The 21852-nt window shown below is 43.6% G+C and overlaps 1 protein-coding gene across 1 annotated transcript in view; it reads right to left on the bottom strand.

The window, feature by feature from the left end:
• Positions 1–21852, bottom strand: part of LOC138349646 (tripartite motif-containing protein 59-like) — a 145273-nt gene that overhangs the window by 71353 nt on the left and 52068 nt on the right. The window contains exons 3-4 of the mRNA XM_069327311.1: positions 3110–3811; positions 2193–2339 (exon numbers count right to left, since the gene is read on the bottom strand). Of these exons, the coding sequence (XP_069183412.1) occupies positions 2193–2339; positions 3110–3811 (849 nt within the window). The remainder of the gene's footprint in view (positions 1–2192; positions 2340–3109; positions 3812–21852) is intronic.

Genomic DNA, 21852 nt, shown 5'->3' with positions numbered 1-21852 from the left:
GGGTTGGTGCTGGACCTGTAGCTTTATCCCCCCTCTACTGGCAGGGGGTTGGTGCTGGACCTGAAGCTCCAGCCCCCCCTCTCCTGGCAGGGGGGGGGGGGTTGGTTGGTGTTGGACCTGTAGCTCCAGCCTCCCTCTACTGGCAGAGGGTTGTGCTGGACCTATAGCTCCAGTCCCCCTCTACCGGCAGGGGAGATGGTGCTGGACCTGTATCTCCAGCCCCATCTTCTCGCAGGGGGTCGGTACTGGACCTGTAGCTCCAGCCCCCCCCCCTCTCCTGGCAGGGGGGGGGGGGTTGATTGGTGTTGGACCTGTAGCTCCAGCCTCCCTCTACTGGCAGAGGGTTGTGCTGGACCTATAGCTCCAGTCCCCCTCTACTGGCAGGGAAGTTGGTGCTAGACCTGTAGCTCCAGCCCCCCTCTACTGGCAGGGGTGGGGGGGTTGGTGTTGGACCTGTAGCTCCAGCCTCCCTCTACTGGCAGGGAAGTTGGTGGTGGACCTGTAGCTCCAGCCCCCCTCTACTTTCAGAGGGGGGGGGGGTTCTGGACCTCTAGCTCCAGCCCCCCTCTACTTTCAGGGGGTTGGTGCTGGACCTGTAGCTTAAGCCCCCCTCTACTGGCAGGGGGGTTGGTGCTGGGCCTGTAGCTCCTGCCCCCCTCTACTGGCAAGGGGTTGGTGCTGGACCTGTAGCTTAAGCCCCCCTCTACTGGCAGGGGGTTGTTGCTGGACCTGTAGCTCCAGCCCCCCTCTACTGGCAGGGGGTTGGTGCTGGACCTGTAGCTCCAGCCCCCCTCTACTGGAAGGGGGTTGGTGCTGGGCCTGTAGCTCCAGCCCCCCTCTACTGGCAGGGGGGGGGGGGTTGGTTCTGGACCTGTAGCTCCAGCCCCCCTCTACTGGCAGGGGGTTGGTGCTGGACCTGGAGCTTCAACCCCACTCTACTGGCAGGGGGCTGGTGCTGGACCTGTAGCTCCAGCCCCCTCTACTGGCAAGGGGTTGGTGTTAGACCTGTAGCTCCAGCCCCACTCTACTGGCAGGGGGTTGGTGCTGGGCCTGTAGCTCCAGCCCCCCCTCTACTGGCAGGGAGGGGGGGGGTTGGTTCTGGACCTGTAGCTCCAGCCCCCCTCTACTGGCAGGGGGTTGGTGCTGGACCTGTAGCTCATGCCCCCCCCTCTACTGGCAGGGGGTTGGTGCTGGACCTGTAGCTCCTGCCCCCTCTACTGGCAGTGGGTTGGTGCTAGACCTGTAGCTCCTGCCTCCCTCTACTGGCAGGGGGTTGTGCTGTACCTGTAGCTCCAGCCCACCTCTACTGGCAGGGGGTTGGTGCTGGACCTGTAGCTTAAGCCCCCCCTCTACTGGCAAGGGGTTGGTGCTGTACCTGTAGCTCCTGCCCCCCTCTACTGGCAAGGGGTTGGTGCTGGACCTGTAGCTTAAGCTCCCCTCTACTGGCAAGGGGTTGGTGCTGTACCTGTAGCTCCAGCCCCCCCTCTACTGGCAGGGGGTTGTGCTGTACCTGTAGCTCCACCTCCCCTCTACTGGCAGGGGGTTGGTGCTGGACCTGTAGCTCCAGCCTCACTCTACTGGCAGGGGGTTAGTGCTGGACCTGTAGCTCCAGCCCCCCTCTACTGGCAAGGGGTTGGTGCTGGACCTGTAGCTTAAGCCCCCCCCCCCTCTACTGGCTGTGGGTTGGTGCTGGATCTGTAGCTCCAGCACCCCTCTACTGGCAGGGGGTTGGTGCTGGACCTGTAGCTCCAGCCCCCACTCTACTGGCAGGGGGTTGGTGCTGGACCTGTAGCTCCAGCCCCCCTCTACTGGCAAGGGGTTGTGCTGGACCTGTAGCTCCAGCCCCCACTCTACTGGCAAAGGGTTGGTGCTGGACCTGTAGCTACAGCCTCCCTCTACTGGCTGACTCTGCGCCTTTGTGAGGGAGTCAGGATCCTGGGTTCAACAGAGGATCACAGGTTTAATCACCATGCAGGACAGAAATGGTTCACATGTTTCCTTTCACCTGTTGTACCTGTTCACCTACCAGTAAATATTTATCCAAGAGGTAGGAAACTATTGTAAATTGTATGTTAAGGAAAGTCAGTAGTTGACCTTGGGGAACCTCGATAAACCTAAGAACAGGCTTCCACTCCTCAAAATGCAACTCAATATCTTGTGATATGACCTATGAGAGAAAATAAAAAACTTACTGTTAATTGTTTCTGGGGGATCTGTCCAGTGATTTCCTGAACTTTATCCATGATGCTGGAGGCTGAGTCTCCCAGGTGTACGGGGTCAGCTGTGGCACCTGTCTCTGTGGTCATCATCTCTAGGGCCTCCCTGATGGTCTCCTGCACCTGTCATTACCAACACAAACATTAATGGTGGAGGCTGAGTCTCCCAGGTGTACGGGGTCAGCTGTGGCACCTGTCTCTGTGGTCATCATCTCCAGGGCCTCCCTGATGGTCTCCTGCACCTGTCATTACCAACACAGACATTAATAGTGGAGGCTGAGTCTCCCAGGTGTACGGGGTCAGCTGTGGCACCTGTCTCTGTGGTCATCATCTCCAGGGCCTCCCTGATGGTCTCCTGCACCTGTCATTACCAACACAGACATTAATAGTGGAGGCTGAGTCTCCCAGGTGTATGGGGTCAGCTGTGGCATCTGTCTCTGTGGTCATCATCTCCAGGGCCTCCCTGATGGTCTCCTGCACCTGCCATTACCAACACAAACATTAATGGTGGAACCTGGACTATAATGAAGCATCAGGCTCTGAGTAAAGTAACTGGACTATAATGAAGCATCAGGCTCTGAGTAAAGTAACTGGACTATAATGAAGCATCAGGCTCTGAGTAAAGTAACTGGACTATAATGAATCATCAGATTGAGTAAAGTAATTTGACAATATAAGTAATGTTTCTCTACACTGACCACAGTGTAGAGTTGACAGTTGACAACCAAGATGACAGTTGACTTTATTAATAAAAATGTTTCAGGTGTTAGAGCAAAACGTTTCCTTTATATAAAGTCAACTCTGATCTTGATGTGTCTCTATGTCAAAAGTGTTTATATAGAGGCAATACTACACTCACTTGGGTGAGAACAATGTGACCTTCAGCAGCGTACCTTCACTGAGGTGTGGACAGTCTTGACATTTGGGAAGAGTTCCTGGCACTTCTGGAGCCAATCTTCTACCTTCATGCTGCACTCATCAGCTGTGTCTATGGTTGTGTCAACCTCCTGTGGGGTGTTGACTGTGTCGAGGCTCCCCAACATGGCCTGCAGCTGAGTCTTCCCTTCCTCTCCTTGCGTTGTCATATCCACCACACTGGTATCCTCCAGTTCCAAGAGCTTCATTGCTGACTTGTTCTGCTCTACCAGAGCATAGAGTCTGTCCTGGAGCTGGAGGTGGTGAGTCTTCCAGTCCCCCAGCTGCCCCCGGTACTCCCCCAGCTGGGACAGTACCTCTTCACAGCTAGTAATGAGGCTGCTGATGATGCTCTTCTGCTCCTGCACCAGGGAACGTAACTTCTTACTGATGCCTCTGGTGGGACCTTCATAAGGTTTTGCTGGCACTGCTTCCTCAGTTGTTAGCTGGATATTTTTGAGTTTCCTAAGAAAAGCCTCCACAGCATAGTTAATTGGGAACTGAGTAGCAGCTGTGGCAACGTGCTCGGCACGGCAGCTGGGGCAGGTCAGCTGACCATTCTTAATAGCATTGTCAATACACTGGGAGCAGAATGTGTGGCCGCACAGCAGTGTGCGAGGGCGTAGCTGATTGTCATCATAATCGTTAAAACACACTGAACATTCCTCTGGCTTGTTATCCTGTGGATAAAATATTTGGTAAATCTAGATGTATTTCCAACAAAAAAATATTATTACAGTACTGCACAATATTTCCTGATAAAAATTACATAATATTTTCATAATTTCTTTGTACAGAGGAACCTCGGTATTTGCACTACTCTCAATTCGCACTGCTAACCGGCCACTGAGGCCGAGGTGTGCAGATAACGGCGGAGAACCGCAACCAGACCCAACACATGATGTACTCCCAGCCTGATCAACCAAGCATCAATGTTCCAAGGACCCCCTCCAGAAAGCCGCTGTCTCAATCTCCACCAGAAAAGAAATAGACGGCTGCAACTGAACAAACCGACCACCAAGACTGAAAGAGCAAAACCCCTGCGCAGGAGAGCATGAAGCTCACCAACCCGACCCCCAGAGGCCAATGCCAACAGAAACAGAACCTTGGAAAACAATCTTGAACTGAAGGGGCCACCACAAACCGAGAAAATGAGGGCAAAAGAGAGCACCCAGTCCAAGGACCAAAATGGTTCCGGCAGCGCATGAGCTGGCCAGAGGTGAAACTATACATGAGAAAGCTTGCAGAATGGGGCAGAAATGACATCCACTCTAAACACAAGCTGGAGCGGCTCCGCCAGCGCTGCAAGATAAGAGGCGACAGTAATAAGCATCAAATGATGGTCATGAAAAAGCCAAGAAAGAAAGGACAAAACAACCCGAACAGAAATAGAAGACAGCCTACAAAGAGAGAGGAAATGGCGAAAAGAACACCAGGAAACTTCATATTGTCACCGAGACGAAGCTCGCAGGTGAGACACCTTCAATGAACCCACCTGATCACCATACAAGTGGTGATACACCCACGCCAAAAAGACCAGACATGAAGAGCAAAGGAGTAGACCAAACCAGCCATGTGCCAGACTATCCCAATCTGCTGAAAGAGGCGGAGCAGCGGAAAATGCCCCGGGAACATAGGATTAACCCTTAAACCACGCAATACATACATACATATACGATGGTAGTAACTTTCCCAAAACTGCTCAATTTATACATATATCATTGAGGGTCTAGCGAACAATTTGAAATGCCCCGTGAGGGATAGGAGCAGCTATAGTCAAGCCGACCCCGAATGTAAACAGACACCACCTGGGGAAAAAATCCAGCGTAGGCCGCCATTGACTGCAGGCCTCAGTTGCCCGACAGAGACCATGGCGAGCGCATCACGTTCCACCAACCGACCCCGCTCAGCAAAGCGTACATAGCGGCCTTTGACTGAGGATGAAATTAATCAGAATTTTTTCCTGGATGGTGATGAACCTGATTTTGACTACTCCGAGTGAACATACTGGTGCCACGAGGGCTAGGCCTAGCTCCTCACCCATGCCTTCCCGCCCACAACTGACACCACTTCATGCCAATCCACATACTTCATGTGTTACTTTGTCAGATTTGTATGTTTTGGTCGACAATTCGGAGAAAGGTGAATCATTTTCTGGTTTTAGTGATTTAGAATCAGAAAATAGTTTTGCTTCCGCTAGTGCCAGTGGAGTGGGTGGTATTGCCAAGCAACATTTTGTTGCGTCAGCAGCATCTAGTCCAACCATGTGGCACCGCATGGCACCACATGGGAACACTGACGAACAAAGCCCCTCAACATCAACTAATTTTCCCTCATCGTCCCTTCCCACCCGTACTGTTGCTAGATGAGCTTCAGTTCCTGGTCCATGGATTCCTCGCCGTGGTGCCGCTGTTGCCTCTCGAAAGACACCAGGTGTATATGTGTAGAGTGATGTGACAGATTTTGTTCCAGAAATTACTGCCTTTGACAATTCAGATGTTAGGATTACAGACCTTTTCCCTGATACAGGTGACGATATGTTTGAAATGGATTACTTTACTGCATATTTTGATAAGCCGCTCATGGAACATATTCAGGAAACGAACAAATATGCAGCTGATCTCATTCGTGAGGAGTTATCCGATTTTTCACGATTACAATGATGGAAAGATACAACTTTAGGTGAAATGTATGTGTTTTTGGCACTGTGTATGTTGATGAAGCATTGTGTCAAACATGTACTCGACCATTATTGGTGCAAAGACCAGACTATTCCAACACCATTGTTCGGGAAATATATGTCTGGAGACAGATTTGCGATACTCCTCATGTGTCTTCGTTTTGCAAGTAATGAAAACTAAACTGAAGATGATAGACTTTGGAAGGTGAGGCACATCCTGAATGAATTTTGTTGGAGAGTGCAGTGATTTCTATGTACCAGCTCACAAGATGGTGATTGACGAATCCCTTGTGCTTTTTAACCCTTAAACTGAGCAAAACTGCATATAAAGTTTTGAGTAACTGACACAAAAGTGTGCAACACTGCAAGTGCAGTTCTGGAGTACTTCGCAAGATTTAAATGGCAGCAGATACACAGGGTTCACATCACCTTCCTCAGGGCTCCTGTAAACAGACGCCATTTAAAAAAAAATCGTGGGTAACATTCCCGGGTGTGAGATCCTCAGTACTGAGTGAGCCACCAAGGCTGGCGCATGCAGCATGAGCTCACAGCATTGCTGTTCAGCTTGTGACCATAGCATCGCATAAAAATGCTAAAAATATATGTAACTGGTATTATTTAGAGATGATAGTATTACAGAAGATCTCTGACTGTGATATAAATGACCAGGATTCTGATAACAGCAGGATTGTTGTGATAATTTGCGTTGTACTGTGTGAGGAGTAATGTTGAGGGTAGGAAGGCTATAGCGTAGTCTGCCGAATCTATGTGGCCACCTATTGCTCTTTGCACTTACTATATACCATCTTAGTGGTTTGCTACAGTGAACAAATCATGTGATACTTATATATAATGTCTGTATTTAGTGAATTAAAGCACAAACAGTATGGTGGGAGGAGGATGTGGGTGAGTCAGGTGAGGTGAGGTGAGGGAGTGGCTGCCAGTGGCAGGCTGCCTGATGTGCCGGCCAGTCCTTGCTGCCTTTTGACTCGGCATACCAACTTAGTGGTTCGTTATGCTGAACAAAAGTGGAGATACAGTGGTACCTCGAATAACAAATTTAATCCGTTCCGGCGCCGTGATTGTCATGTGAAACGAACGTCATACAAAGCGAATGTCCCTTTTGACAATATTGGAAATCAAATTAATCCGTTCTACCACCGAAAAACATCAATATGATATTCGATGTTTTAAATAATGGAGCAGCCTACCTTACATTCACTGAACAAACCTTTATGACATTTTTCTTTCTTAAAATTTGTTCAATATGTCTTTTTCATTTGTCTTATAGCAAAAGGTTTGTTCAGTGTTTGGCAGGTAGGCTGCTCCATGTTTCTTAAGCTGCTAAGAGGTCCTCAGGAGATTTACACAAAAAAAAAAAATCTAAAAAATAATTTTGTCTTCTAAAAATGTTAATTTGTGTTCCCTGAGCACAGGAAAAATACAAAATAAATCGTAGGTGACATATTTTGGCCACAATTGGCCGAGGAAGTCTGGCAAAATGTGGGCGTTGACAGAGCGGTCGTGAGTGGTGGTCAGCGTCACCTGAGATGTCAGGCGAGAGTTGCCATAAAGATATTATTACCTAATTATTTCAATGTTTCTTATTGATTTTTTCTTCGTTTTTTTGCAGTAATATTATTCAATAGTGTGTAGTGTGATAGATTTATATAATAAAAGGGGTGAATCATCGCTATACTCAAAAGTATGGTGTGCATATTAGTGATTCAATTATTATGTTCATAAAACAATAAACAAACAGTTTTACTGTTATTACACTTTAGACATAGGTTATATATAAGTATCTGCATGTTTTGTTCACCATAACGAACCACTAAGTTGGTATTTTGAGTCGAAAAGCAATGAGGAGTGACTGACACACACCAGCCAGTTACTCGTTGCCATTCCCTCAACAACGCCTCACTCGCCCACTTTCTCCTCCCACCATCCTGTTTTTTATTTTATTCACTATATACAGACGTTATATATAAGTATCACATGTTTTGTTCAACACAACTGTACAACTAAGCTGGTATAGTTAGTTCAGGCACTAAGAGACGTTGCTACACACAGTCAGCTGGCGGCTACCTCCCTCACTCATTCAAGGTCAGGCGCACTAAAATTTCTCTCCCAACAATACTGTTTGCAGTGTTATTACACTATATACACACATTATATATAGGTATCTACATTTGTGTTCACCATAGAGAACCACTGAGCTGGTATGGTGAATGCAGACACTAACAGGTGGCCACACAATCAGAAAACGATGCTATCTCCCTCCGTCCCTCAGCATTACTCCTCTCACAGTGCTAATTATCACAACAATCCTGCTATTATCACAATCCTGGTCATTTTTATCACAGTCAGGGGTCCTCTGTAATACTGTCATCGCTAAATAATAGCAGTTACATATTTATTTTGACATTTTTACGCGATGCTGTGGTCACAAGCTGAACATCAATGCTGTTACCTCATGCTGTGTGCGCCAGCCTTGGTTGCTCCAACAGTACTGTGGCTCTCACACCGGAGAATATTGCCCATGATTTTTTTAAACATGGCGTCTGTTTACAAGAGCCCTGAGGAAGCTAATGTGAACCCCGTGTAGCCGCGGGCCATTTGAATCGGGCCTGGCACCCTGTGGTGTATATATACACCATGCGCACCGTGGGACATGTTACTCATGGTGTATATACTGTATAGCCATGCCCAGTTTAAGGGTTACATAAAATGAAAAAAAAATGAAAATTTTTGAAAAACAAAACACATGTCACAAAGGTTCGTTCTGTGGTTGCCAGGTAGGCTGCTCCATGTTTCTTGAATAATAATAAAAAAAATGAAAAATAAAAAAAAAATTGAAAAAATTGAAAAACAGATAAATGCCATAAAGATTCGTTCAGTGTTTGTCGGGTAGGCTGCTCCATTATAGCAATCTTTCTTTGTTTCAAATTTGTTCCATTTGTTTTGTATTTTTCATTTACGTCTCAATAACGGAGCAGCCTACCGGACAAACACTGAACGAATCTTTATGGCATTTGTCCGTTTTTCAATTTTTTTTTAATGTTTTTTTATTTAAGAGACATGGAGTAGCCTACCTGGCGACCACCGAACGAACCTTTTTGACATTTGTTGTTTTTCAAAAAATTTAATTAATTTCTTTCGTTCTACAAAAAAGTCATTGCTTTGCAACATCTCAGCAGTCACCCCTTTATATCTCAGCATCATTAGCATCTTTAAACAAAAACAACATAATTTATTTTCATCGTCGGAGGCCTCCGAGAATATGCAAGAAGCAGCGTGACCCCACCATGTGGTGTCGTCGTTATTCAAACGAGCGGTCGTCATACGAGGCGAATTGTCGGCGATTGGGCCGTTCGTTCCGGAAAATGAGGCGATCGTTATTCGAGGTACCACTGTACTTATATATAATGTGTATATATAGTGTAATAACACCAAAAGGAGTGTTAGGAGAAGCCATTTTGGTGAGGGAGGTGGCGACACCTACATGAGTTGTCATGCTGTGTAAGGGTAGCCACTATGCTCTTTGGTCATTATACCAGCTTAGATGAACAGTTATGGTGAACAAAATATGTAGATACTTACATGTAATGTGTGTGTATATAGTGTAATAATACCACAAACAGTATACAGTGGTACCTCGGAATGCGAGTGTCCCTGTATGCGAGGTTTTCGGAAGACGAGCAGTATTTACTCCAAAAATTTGTCTCGGAAGGCGAGGGTTACTTCGGGACGCGAGTTTGTTGATACGCGTACAGGCCGACCTAGCGCGTGGTGGTTCAACGATCATCGCCCCTCTGCCCCGCCGCCCCTCTGCCCCGCCGCCCCTCAGTTTACCATTGTCTCGCGCTCAGTGACTACCCCCACATCAATTCTTCTCGCGGATTTTCAGTGTTTTGTTGGATTTTTGGTGATTTGTCTATACAATTTGTTATTATATATCTCACCATGGGTCCCAAGAAAGCCAGTGGTAAGGATAAAGGCCAGAAAGCTCATGTGAGGATGACAATAGAGGAGAAACAAGAGATCATTCGGAAGCATGAGAACGGTACACGTGTTGTTGAACTTTGTAGGCAGTACAACAAAGCCACATCAACAATATGCACTATACTTAAGAAGAAAAATAAGATTATGGGTGCTAAAGTGGCAAAAGGAGTAAGAACATTAACGGCACAAAGACCACAAATACTTGAAGAAGTGGAAAAGTTGTTATTAATTTGGATACACGACAAGGAGTTGAGGGGTGATAGTGTTTCGGAGGCCATTATTTGTGAGAAAGCCAGGGTATTGCATGAAGACCTTCTAAAGAAAACCCCTGCAACGAGCGATGCAGATACGAAAGAGTTTAAGGCAAGCAGGGGCTGGTTTGAAAAATTTAGAAAGAGAAGTGGTATCCATAGTGTTACAAGGCATGGGGAGGCAGCCAGCTCAGACAAACCAGCCGCTGGACGATTTATTGACGAATTTAAAGAGTTTGCAGAGGCTGAGGGATACCTACCGCAACAAGTGTTTAATTGTGACGAAACAGGACTGTTTTGGAAAAGAATGCCTAAGAGGACATACATTACCAAGGAGGAAAAATCCTTGCCTGGACACAAGCCTATGAAAGATAGGTTTACGCTTGTGCTGTGTGGAAATGCGAGTGGCGATTTGAAAATTAAACCCTTGCTAGTGTATCATTCTGAAAATCCAAGGGTTTTCAAACAGTATAATGTGCAGAAAACCCATTTGTGTGTGATGTGGAAGTCTAATAAAAAAGCATGGGTGACTAGGCTTATTTTTTCGGAGTGGGTGAATGAAGTGCTGTGCCCTGCCATAGAAAAATATCTGCAGGAGAAACAATTGCCACTCAAAGCCGTGCTTCTCCTTGACAATGCTCCTGCTCATCCTCCAGGCTTGGAAGATGATTTGTTGCCTAGATACAATAAATTCCTCACAGTTAAATTCCTTCCTCCTAACACCACTCCTCTAATTCAGCCTATGGACCAGAAAATCATAGCGAATTTTAAGAAACTTTATGAAAGGGCACTTTTCCGGAAATGTTTTGAAGTGACTGAAGCCACAAACCTCACCCTCAAAGAGTTCTGGAGAGAGCATTTTAACATTTGTAGTGCTTTAAAACTCGTTGACAAAGCCTGGCAAGAAGTGACTCAAAGAACCCTGATCTCTGGCTGGAGAAAATTGTGGCCTGAAGGTGTGAGAGAACTAGACTTTGAGGGGTTTGAGCCTATAAATGATGCGCCTATTGTTGAGGAAATTGTTAGTCTAGGCCAGCAAATGGGCTTGGAATTGGATGGTGATGATGTGGAGGAGTTGGTGGAAGAACACAACGAAGAACTGACCACCGAAGAACTCCTAGCCCTTCAACAGGAACAGCAAGCCAACGCAGCAGCGAATGATTCTGCAGTGGAGGAGGAGGTGGCAGCAGCACCAGCGAATGTCCCTTCTGCAGTAATTAAGAAGGTGTGTCAGATGTGGGAAGAGATTCAAACAACTATTGAACAGACTCACCCAGAGAAAGCTGTAGTAGGCCGTTGTCTTAATCTTTTCAATGACAATGTGATGCCTTACTACAGAGACAGCTTGCGAAGAAGGGAAAAGCAAGCTTCCATGGACAGATTGGTGGTGAGGAAATCGAGCAGTGAGCCTCAACCAGGACCTAGTGGCACTCAGGTAAAACGTCCCAGGGAGAGCACACCAGAAAGGTCCTCACTGCCTGATGTGATTATGGAAGGGGACTCCCCTTCCAAACAGTAACTCCTCTCCTCCTCCCCCCTCCTCACCATCTTCCATACGCCTACAGCACTCGACAGCAAGGTAAGTAATAACTGGAACATAGTTTTGTAGGTTTATTTAGATGAATTAGGTAAATTAGGTATAAAAATTTAGTTTGATGTGGGGTTTTTGGGGTAGTCAGGAACGGATTAATTCATTTCCCTTTATTTCTTATGGGGAAATTAACTTCGGAATGCGAGTTTTCGGAATGCGAGGCGTCTCCAGGAACGGATTAAACTCGTATTCTGAGGTATGCCTGTACTTGAAGGAGGAATGTTAGTGCATCTGGCCTTGAACCATTGAGGGAGGGAACATCAGTTGTGTGTGGCCACCTGTTACTGTCTGCAGTCACCATACAAGATTAGCGGTTCACTACGGTGAACACAAATATAGATACTAATATATAATGTGCATATACAGTATATTGAAATAACAGCAAAAGAAGTGTTGGGAAAAGCCAATTTGGTGAGGGAGGTGGCGTCATCTTCCTGACTTGTCATGCTGTGTAAGGGTGGCCACTATGCCAGCTTAGATGAGCAGTTATGGTGAACAAAACATGTAGATAATTATATATAATGTCTGTATGTCGTGAATAAAAACAAAAACAGTATGGTAGGAGGAGGATGTTGGCGAGTGAGGAATTTTTGAGGGAGGGAGTGGTAGCGAGTGACTGGCTGGCATCTCCTCATTGCTTTTTGACTCAATATTGTCATGAGAATCTCTCATAAAAGGAGATTTAGGCCTGTTCCATCATCACCTATTCTACCACATCACTCCTGCATAATCAAGAATTTACAGAAAGAGCAACAACAACTACTTTTCAGACATCTAGACAGTAATCTACTCCTCCCTGGAGGGAGGGAGACCGGCTCGAGGGAGCCGGTCGGCCGAGCGGACAGCACGCTGGACTTGTGATCCCGGGTTCGATTCCGGACGGCGGCGAGAAATAATGGGCAGAGTTTCTTTCACCCTATACCCCTATTACCTAGCAGTAAAATAGGTACCTGGGTGTTAGTAAGCTGTCACGGGCTGCTTCCTGGGGGTGGAGGCCTGGTCGAGGACCAAGCCGCGGGGACACTAAAGCCACGAAATCATCTCAAGATAACCTCCCTACACTCCAATGCCCGTCACCTCCATCGCACTTGGTGGCTGGAAGTTCCCGCCACCGGCCGAGACCAAGCACAATGGTAGTTTGTGTGAGCCGGCCTCCAATTATCGAAGACACCAGCGCCACCTACTTTGGTCCAGCTCCCATATAAATAGAACCAGCAACTACCAAGATTCAGAATACTCCTCCGTGCTCAACTGCCTGGATCTGCTAACATACGTCTCTGTGTGGTAGTAGATTTACGCAGCCTGGCCTATAGTATTCCTGCACCATTTTATTGTTTATACTTTAATGTAACATTAATTTGTCTGTTTGTTTTTTGTATTTTGCTCACTGTAAATAAGCCAAAGTTTTAAACTACTGTATTTTTAATGTAAATTGATTAAAGTAGTTTTTCATAGTAAAGTATTTAAATTTTTTCTCTATGTTTTATCCTGCAGTTACCTGTGTAAAGTCAATAAGCAGTCTAATTTATTTTTACTTTTTTTGCTTTATGTGACCAGCATTCCATTTGCCCTATAGAGACTGCGCTAACAACCATTTTCAGGTCACAATATAAACTTAGTGGTTCGTTATGGTGAACAAAACATGCAGATACTTATATATAATCTGTGAATATATAGTGTAATAACCACAAGTATTTTTTATTGTTTTATGAACATAATAATTGAATCCATAATATGGACACCATAATTTTGAGTACATCGGTGATTCACACATTTTGTTATATAAATATATCACACTACACACTACTGAATATTTCTGCAAAAAACTAAGAAAAAATCAGATACATTGAAATAATTAGGTAATTATATCTGTGTAGAAACTCCCGCCTAACAGCTGGGACGAAGCAGACCTCGTCTGGCGCCTGTTCTGTCAACGCCTCTTTTTTGCCAGACTTCCCCGCCCTATTGCAGCCAAAATATGCCACTTACGATTTTTTAATATTTTTACTGAGATCAGGGAACACAAATTAACAGGTTTATAAGGATTAAGTTTAAATAATTTATTATGCACCCCATACCCATCTTGCGCATGGTAGTGGAAAGGGTTACAGAGGTACATAATGGGCTCAGAGATTGAACCCCACATTTAATTTAGCTAAGTTAAAAAAATCAGTATAAGTCGTCACATTATCAATGGATTCGAGATCAACCACAAGTACAGTTTGTAAATTAAGCAACTGACACATGTGGAGAGCTAGTGTTACAATTGATATGTTTGTCCTGCACACCGGCCCCATCCAGTGGGCAGCGGTGGATAGGTTACAATCACTTAGTTACTACCTACATTTAGCAAACTGGGGATATTTAGCTAAAATTTCTGGTAGCAGATAATTTTGAATTAAATATTTACACATCGTTGGAACATTTGTTATTGAATTATCTCTGAATCCACGTATCTTTTCGCACTCTATCGCATAGTGACAGGGTGTGTGCAAATAATTTTGTTGACACTGTTTACATTTGGTCAGGTCTACATCAGCAGATAATGAGAATTCCGAGAGATACTTGTAATCGAGTCTAAGCCGAACAGTAGTAACATCTAGAAGTCTACTGATTTTATTGGATAAACCGTAGATGTGTGGCTCCTCTTGCATGATAGTATGATGATAGATGGAATTACTGGTGTCGATTTCACTTTGCCTCAAATCTACAAGATATTGTTGAAGTTCTTGGTGTACTGCTGCTCTCAGATTGCTCATTGACAATCCAAGGTTACACTCAACGTCTCCTTTAAAGGCAGATTCTTTGAGTAACTCATCAGCTCTCTCATGCATTCGGAGGCCAACATGAGATGAAGACCACATGAAACAGACTGTTACCATCATTAATAATTTTCTTGTATTTGTCTCTAGCTTCAGACACGAGCATGTTACAGTTACGTCTTAAAGAATTGAGAGCAATTAAGGATAAGGAGTCACTTACAATTAATATATCAAGTTTGGAAACTTGTACACATTTCAGTGCAAGGAGCAAGGCAAATAGTTCGGTCTGCAGGGGTAGAGGCCTAGTTGTTTATACAGACTCCCCACACAAAGTACAAGCCATCGCCCATTGTCTGGACAACTGCACTTCCAGCTGTACCCGTGGTGCGGTGTAGGAAACCATCAGTGTATATGATTTGAGAGAGAGAATGCTCTGTGGACAGAGCATCAATATGGCTTAAGGCGTTGAGCTTTGCCTCAAGACGAAGATTGGGCTGATCTCAAATTTGCTTCTGGAGTGGAAAGGGTCTAATCTCCCACGGTGCTAGAAAGTGCTGTTGTTGTCTCTATTGGTACAAATGATAAATCTGATACATTCTGAGTTCAGTTCCAGTTTTAGTTATCCATTTGGAACAATGCTGACCTTCAATAAAGAAATTCTGGAGGGCTTCTGTGCAAGGGTTAGGATGAGTTAGCCTAAGCATTTTTATACAAATTTGACAGTTAATTCCAATAACATGATCAACAACGCTCGGAATATTAAGTTTCTTTCTCATGTTAAGTATCTTTGTGGTACGAGGGCACCCAAGGATTATCCTCAAGGCTTCGTTCTGCAATTTTTCAAGCCCTCCAAGCTTACTTTCAAGCATCAAAGCAAGCAGAGGTGCAGCATAATCCACTAAAGATCTGACGTATTCAAGGTACATCATTTTGACAATTCTGACATTGGCACCATAGCCTGAGTGATAACCTGCAACAGCCTTGAGAGCTCGGAGCCTCTCTTTATACTGACGATAGAGTCTGAATACAACAGAACCATACAGTGGCACCTCAATGCCAAGGTATTTGAATCTGTTTACATAGTCAAGCTGGGAGCTATCAGACCGTTGCATCTTGTGAACAGCTCCTCCCTGGCCTGGGTGGGCGATACTAAATCGGTTTATAAGAACAAAAAAATTTTTTTTTTTTTTTTTTTTTACGCACCTGTGGGTTTCAAAGGCCAAATAGTTCGTAGCGGCTTGGAGAATAACCCTTAAACTGCTAACTGTTATACATGAAATATATGTATAAATATATTTTAAGCCTAAATCTTAATATTGCATATAGCACATTTTGCCTCAAATATATACATGGTAATCACTCATTTGCTGTTGCTAAAAGTTTAGTGCCTCCTCTATGGCTGCGATAAACATTCAGATACTGGATGGTGATGTTGGCAAGCAATGGTCATCATTTTCTTACAAAGGCCCTAGAAGAAAAGTGAAGGACTCTGGATTTTTTTTCAAGATGGGGGATGATTACTGGAGGTCTGAAGAAGCAGATGTGAGCTCTATGTGTGTGTAGGACTATTTTTAACTATTTTAAATATGCAAATCATATATATATGATTTGCGCCGTTTTGTGACAGTTACTCAAATCATATATGTATGATTTGCGCTGTTTAAGGGTTAAGGGACGTCTTGCCTTCAAGCAGTATATTCCCTCCAAATGCCACAGATTTGGATTGAAATTCTTTGTACTCTGTGACTGTGAAACAGGAATTGTGTTACATATGATAATGTATTCACCTAGTTGTGCTTGTGGGGGCTGAGCTTTGCTCTTTTGGCCCACCTCTCAACTGTCAATCAACTGTTACTAACTACTAATTTTTTTTCCCCACACACCCCACAGGGGCATTCAGGGTGAAAGAAACTTTGCCCATTTGTTTCTGCCTGGACTGGGAATCGAATCTAGGCCACAGAATTATGAGTCCTGCGCGCAGTCTGCTCAGCTACCAGACCCCCAGTGTATATGGATATATGTACAGTATATGTATATGGGTACAAATGTAGACATTCCTGCTAATGACCAACATGGTTTCTCGGGTAGTGTTGTGAAGGTACTGCTTGCACCATAACTGAACAAGGGGCCACATACACAGATAACTATTATACCTGTTCCTTGCTAACTAGGTTCTTGCTTGATAATAGAACTGTTGTGTGTGGCACAGTGAAGACAAAACGAAGGGAAATGCCTGTGTTTGACACTGCTATGCAGGTTGGTGATTGCCAGCTAAGAAAAACTGGTGCAATGCTTTCAGTGGGGTGGGAGGACGGGCGTGAAGTGAACATGTTGACCACCGTTCACGATGGTACAATGGTGAACAGTGGCAAGGTGAACAAAACCACAAAACAACCATTATACAAACCAGACTGTGTTTTGGACTATAACATCAACATGCGTTTGGTGGATAAATGTGATATGATGGTGGGGGCAGTGGAATGTGTACGTAAAACAAGGAAGTGGACCAAGATGATGTTTTTCCACCTTGTTGACGTAACAATGTTGAACAGTTACAATATGTATCTTGTCAAAACAGGTGGTAAACGAAATTTCCATGCGTTCAGTTTTACTGTAGTGACACAATTCTAGAAAAGTTTGCCAAACCAATTCCTGGCATACAAAGGCCCATTGTGAACCCAGTATTGCACCATGCTCCTACACCCAGGCTTGCTCTCAAGGATGCCTTTCTGACACACAATATAAGGTATTTACCACCAACTGGAAAGTGTGCAGTAGGCCAGTGTGAGTGCATTGTATGTAAGATCACAGAAAAGAGGGAACAGAAACATAAATTGGTCTTGGTGCTCAGCGTGTAAGGTCCCTTTGTGCTATGTCAAATATTTTGACGAGTATCAGTCTCAAGGACTTCTAAGTGTCCAATACTGGTGCAAAAACATGTAAATATTAGGTGAGTGTATATAGTGAAAACAATTCATAATTTTTTTTATATTTCCTGAAAAAATAAAACATTTTTGTGCACATACATGTGACTCTAATTTGTGACAATAATAAATTTATAAGAGTTGTATTATAATAAAACATCAAGTGACCACATATTGTACCACAACAGTGAAAAAAATGGTTGTAAAATGCGCCATAGATACAGTACTGTAAATAAGGCCGCGAAAATAAATTTGCAGCAACTCGGTCTCCTTCAACGCCGTGCCTGACTTTCCCGGGACGCACCACCCTCCAACGATGACGATCTGTGACATCGTCGGCCAAATTCCTGGCTCATTTACGCCATTGGTAAGTACAATTAATTTTATTTTATATTTTTCTCGTGCTCAGGGAACACAAATAAACACATTTATAAGAAAACAAAAATTTAGTAATTATTTTTTTGTTGCGCCTGGCGGTGTTGCAAGCCAAAAAGCCTTTAGCGGTTCGAGGGTTAAGTAGCAAATGCATACAAGCGATTAACGATCAGCATCTGTATAACAAACCATTGTCCTATGGAGTTGATTTCACTTCCTGACACATTTTTTAAAAACTATGAAAGTTTTATAATAAAAAGAAAGTTTTATAATAAATAGCCACAAAAATAGTTTTGTGGCTATTTATGATATTATTGTAAATATGCATTCTACTAGTTAATATCATTAATTCAATTTGTGACAATTTGAACAAAGAAGTGCGAGTGTGTACAGGAGGCTGATATGCCAGCAAACTCTCCAGGCAACAATATATCCTGGAAAAGTTACTCCCAAACATTGTCACTTGGACCACCGACATCCTATGATATCACCTGCCACATATTTGCAGTGGACCTCTTGGTTTACGAATTTAAGTCATTCCAAGAGATGGTTTGTACACCAAAAATTTGTAAACTGAAATGAATTTTCCCATAAGAAAACAATAGCTACAGCTTTATCTGGATGAATTTTTCAGCAAAACTTTGCATATTGCACACATTTTCTTAATGATGAAGGGACATCCTCTACTGCCTCTATTTAACTATTTTTTTAGGTTGAATTTTACCACTGATTTTACCCATTGCATGATATATAATAACAACATTTATGTTCAGAAACCAAAAAAGCAGACAAACAATGAAATTCTTCACAAAGAATTAAATTGCAGTCATCACTAGACGGGATACACTGGTAAACTGAGGGTGCCTTACCCCGCGCCCAACAGAACCCACGTGCTCGTCGACACATACATGCATCAACAAACTCAAAATCCGAGGCAAACCTTGTATACCGAGTCAAATTTTACAGAAAAATTGACCTTATTTACCGAAAAATTCGTAAAGAGGGGCATTCGTAAACCGAAGTTCCACTATATTTCTTATTTAATTATGAAATTATATTATTTCAGAGTAAAAATAAGTTTTTCATGTTCTGCATTCAGCACTAACTTAATAAGTTGTAAATACTAGTACAGTGGTACCTCGGTTTAAGAGTTTAATCCGTTCCTGGAGACAGCTCGTATTCTGAAAACTCGTATTCCGAAGCTAATTTCCCGATAAGAAATAATGGGTAATGAATTAATCCGTTCCTGACTACCCCAAAAAACCCACTTCAAACTATATTTTATACCTAATTCATCTAAATAAACCTACAAAACTATGTTCAAGTTATTACTTACCCTTGTTGATGAATGCTGTAGGCGTATGGAAGATGGTGAGGAGGGGGGAGGTGGAGAGTGTTGCTGTTTGGAAGGGGAGTCTCCTTCCATTATAACATCAGGCAGTGAGGACCTTTCTGGTGTGCACTCCCTTGCACATTTTGCCTGCATACCACTAGGTCCTGGTTGTGGCTCATTGCTCGATTTTCTCACAACAAATCTGTCCATGGAAGCTTGTTTTCCCCTTCTTCGCAAGCTGTCTCTGTAGCAAGGCATCACATAGTCATTGAAAAGATTAAGGCAACGGCCTACTACAGCTTTCTCTGGGTGAGTCTTTTCAATAAAAGTTTGCATCTCTTCCCGCATCTGACACACCTTAATTTCTGCAGAAGGGACATTAGCTACTACCTCATCCTCCTCCACTGGAGAAACATCCTCAGCTGGGTCTTCTTGCGGTTCCTTTTGAAGGGCTTGGAGTTGTTCAGTGCTCAGTTCTTCGTTGTGTTCTTCCACCAACTCCTCCACATCATCACCATCCAATTCCAAGCCCATTTGCCGGCCCAGAGTAACAATTTCCTCAACACTAGGCGCATCATTTACAGGCTCAAATCCCTCAAAGTCTAGTTCTTTCACACATTCAGGCCACAATTTTCTCCAGCCAGAAATCAGGGTTCTTTGAGTCACTTCTTTCCAGGCTTTATCAATAAGTTTTAAAGAACTACAAATGTTAAAATGGTCTTTCCAGAACTCTTTGAGAGTGAGGTTTGTGGCTTCAGTCACTTCAAAACGTTTCCAGAAAAGTGCCCTTTCATACAGTTTCTTAAAATTTGCTATGATTTTCTGGTCCATAGGCTGAATTAGAGGAGTGGTGTTAGGAGGAGGGAACTTTATTGTGAGAAATTTACTGTATCTGTGCATCAATTCATCTTCCAATCCTGGAAGATGAGCAGGAGCATTGTCAAGGAGAAGCAGGGCCTTGAGTGGCAAATGTTTCTCCTGCAGATATTTTTCTATGGCAAGGCACAGCACTTCATTCACCCACTCCAAAAAAAAAAAGCCTTGTCACCCATGCCTTTTTATTAGCCTTCTACATCACACACATTTGGGTGTTCTGCACTTTATACTGTTTGAAAACCCTTGGATTTTCAGAATGATACACTAGCAAGGGTTTAATTTTCAAATCCCCACTCGCATTTGAACACAGCACAAGCATAAACCTATCTTTCATAGGCTTGTGTCTGGGCAAGGATTTTTCCTCCTTGGTAATGTATGTCCTCTTGGGCGATCTTTTCCAGAACAGTCCTGTTTCGTCACAATTAAACACTTATTGCAGTAGGTATCCCTCAGCCTCTGCAAACTCTTTAAATTCTTCAATAAATCGTTCAGCGGCTGGTTTGTCTGAGCTGGCTGCCTCCCCATGCCTCGCAACACTATGGATACCACTTCTTTTCCTAAATTTTTCAAACCATCCCCTGCTTGCTTTAAACTCTTTCTTATCTGCATCACTCGTTCCAGGGGTTTTCTTTACAAGGTCTTCGTGCAATACCCTAACTTTCTCACAAATGGTGGCCTCCGAAACACTATCACCCTTTAACTCCTTGTTGTGTATCCAAATTAATAACAACTTTTCTACTTCAAGTATTTGTGGTCTTTGTTTCGTGATTGTTCTTACGCCTTTTGCCACTTTAGCACTCATAATGTCCTTTTTCTTGCCAAGTATAGTGAATATTGTTGACGTGGCTTTGTTGTACTGCCTACAAAGTTCAATAACACGTGTACCAATTTTCATGCTTCCGAATGATCTCTTATTTCTCCTCTATTGTCATCCTCACATGGGCTTTCTTGCCTTGATCCTTACCACTGGCTTTCTTGGGACCCATGGTGAGATATATAACAACAACTTTAACACTTTCGCGCTCTCCGCAAAGGTCACTCAGCCAACCGAATGTGCGCGCTGCGTTTTTATCGCTTAAGCGTAAAAACAAAAATGTGTATACTCTTTTTACTCTTCTGACCTTAGTTCTCATGCTATGTATTTCATTTTGGTACCAACGTGTTCGCAATAAAATTCTCTAGAAGAACATTAGTAAAATAAGTCACGAAACATATAGGGATACCAGCACCAAATAAATAACTACGTAGATGACTCGCCGTGAGCGCCCATCAGCAACAAAATGTTTTTACTCTTGGGATTGTAATCACCTCCACACTTGTTCTACAGCGTTAATTTTGGTATCAATGGACTCGCAATGAAATTCCCAACACGGTGATATGAATATAAGGGTGATATGAATATAAGCGTAGAATAATGATGCAGCCCGCCCGCAAGAGTGTGGGAAGTGGTGAAATTGTTACCCGGTATCGGTGACGGGACGACGCACGGCGCTTTGAAAGTTTATACTTATTTAACTCTCATGACATTAATTTTCTATGTACGTCATTCATTTTTATGTCAATGTGTTCGCAATAGAATGTTCTATGTGCCCATAGGTAAAAAATATCAACAAAGCGTAAGTTAGAATAGCGACAAATATAAAACAACGCTGGAACATATCAGTGAGCGTCAAACACACACGAAATATTTTTAATTTTGTTATGTTTGTCAAGATTATACTTGTTGCACACAGTTATTTTTGGTTGTATATTGATCGGAATAAAATTCCCTAAACAGACATATGCATATAATACATGATATGGGGGAAGAATTACCAGTATAAACGGCTAAAGTCACCCACCTGCAACCCGTTTGGGACAAAATACCATTTGATCGAAGTTATCCACACCTTTCATGAACTTATTGTACCATGCAGCCTAGTGG

The sequence above is a fragment of the Procambarus clarkii genome, chromosome 19 (assembly GCF_040958095.1).
Source record: "Procambarus clarkii isolate CNS0578487 chromosome 19, FALCON_Pclarkii_2.0, whole genome shotgun sequence".
NCBI lineage: Eukaryota > Metazoa > Arthropoda > Malacostraca > Decapoda > Cambaridae > Procambarus > Procambarus clarkii.
Note: the sequence above shows the minus strand (reverse complement) of the source record. Positions and strands in the feature narration are given on the sequence as shown.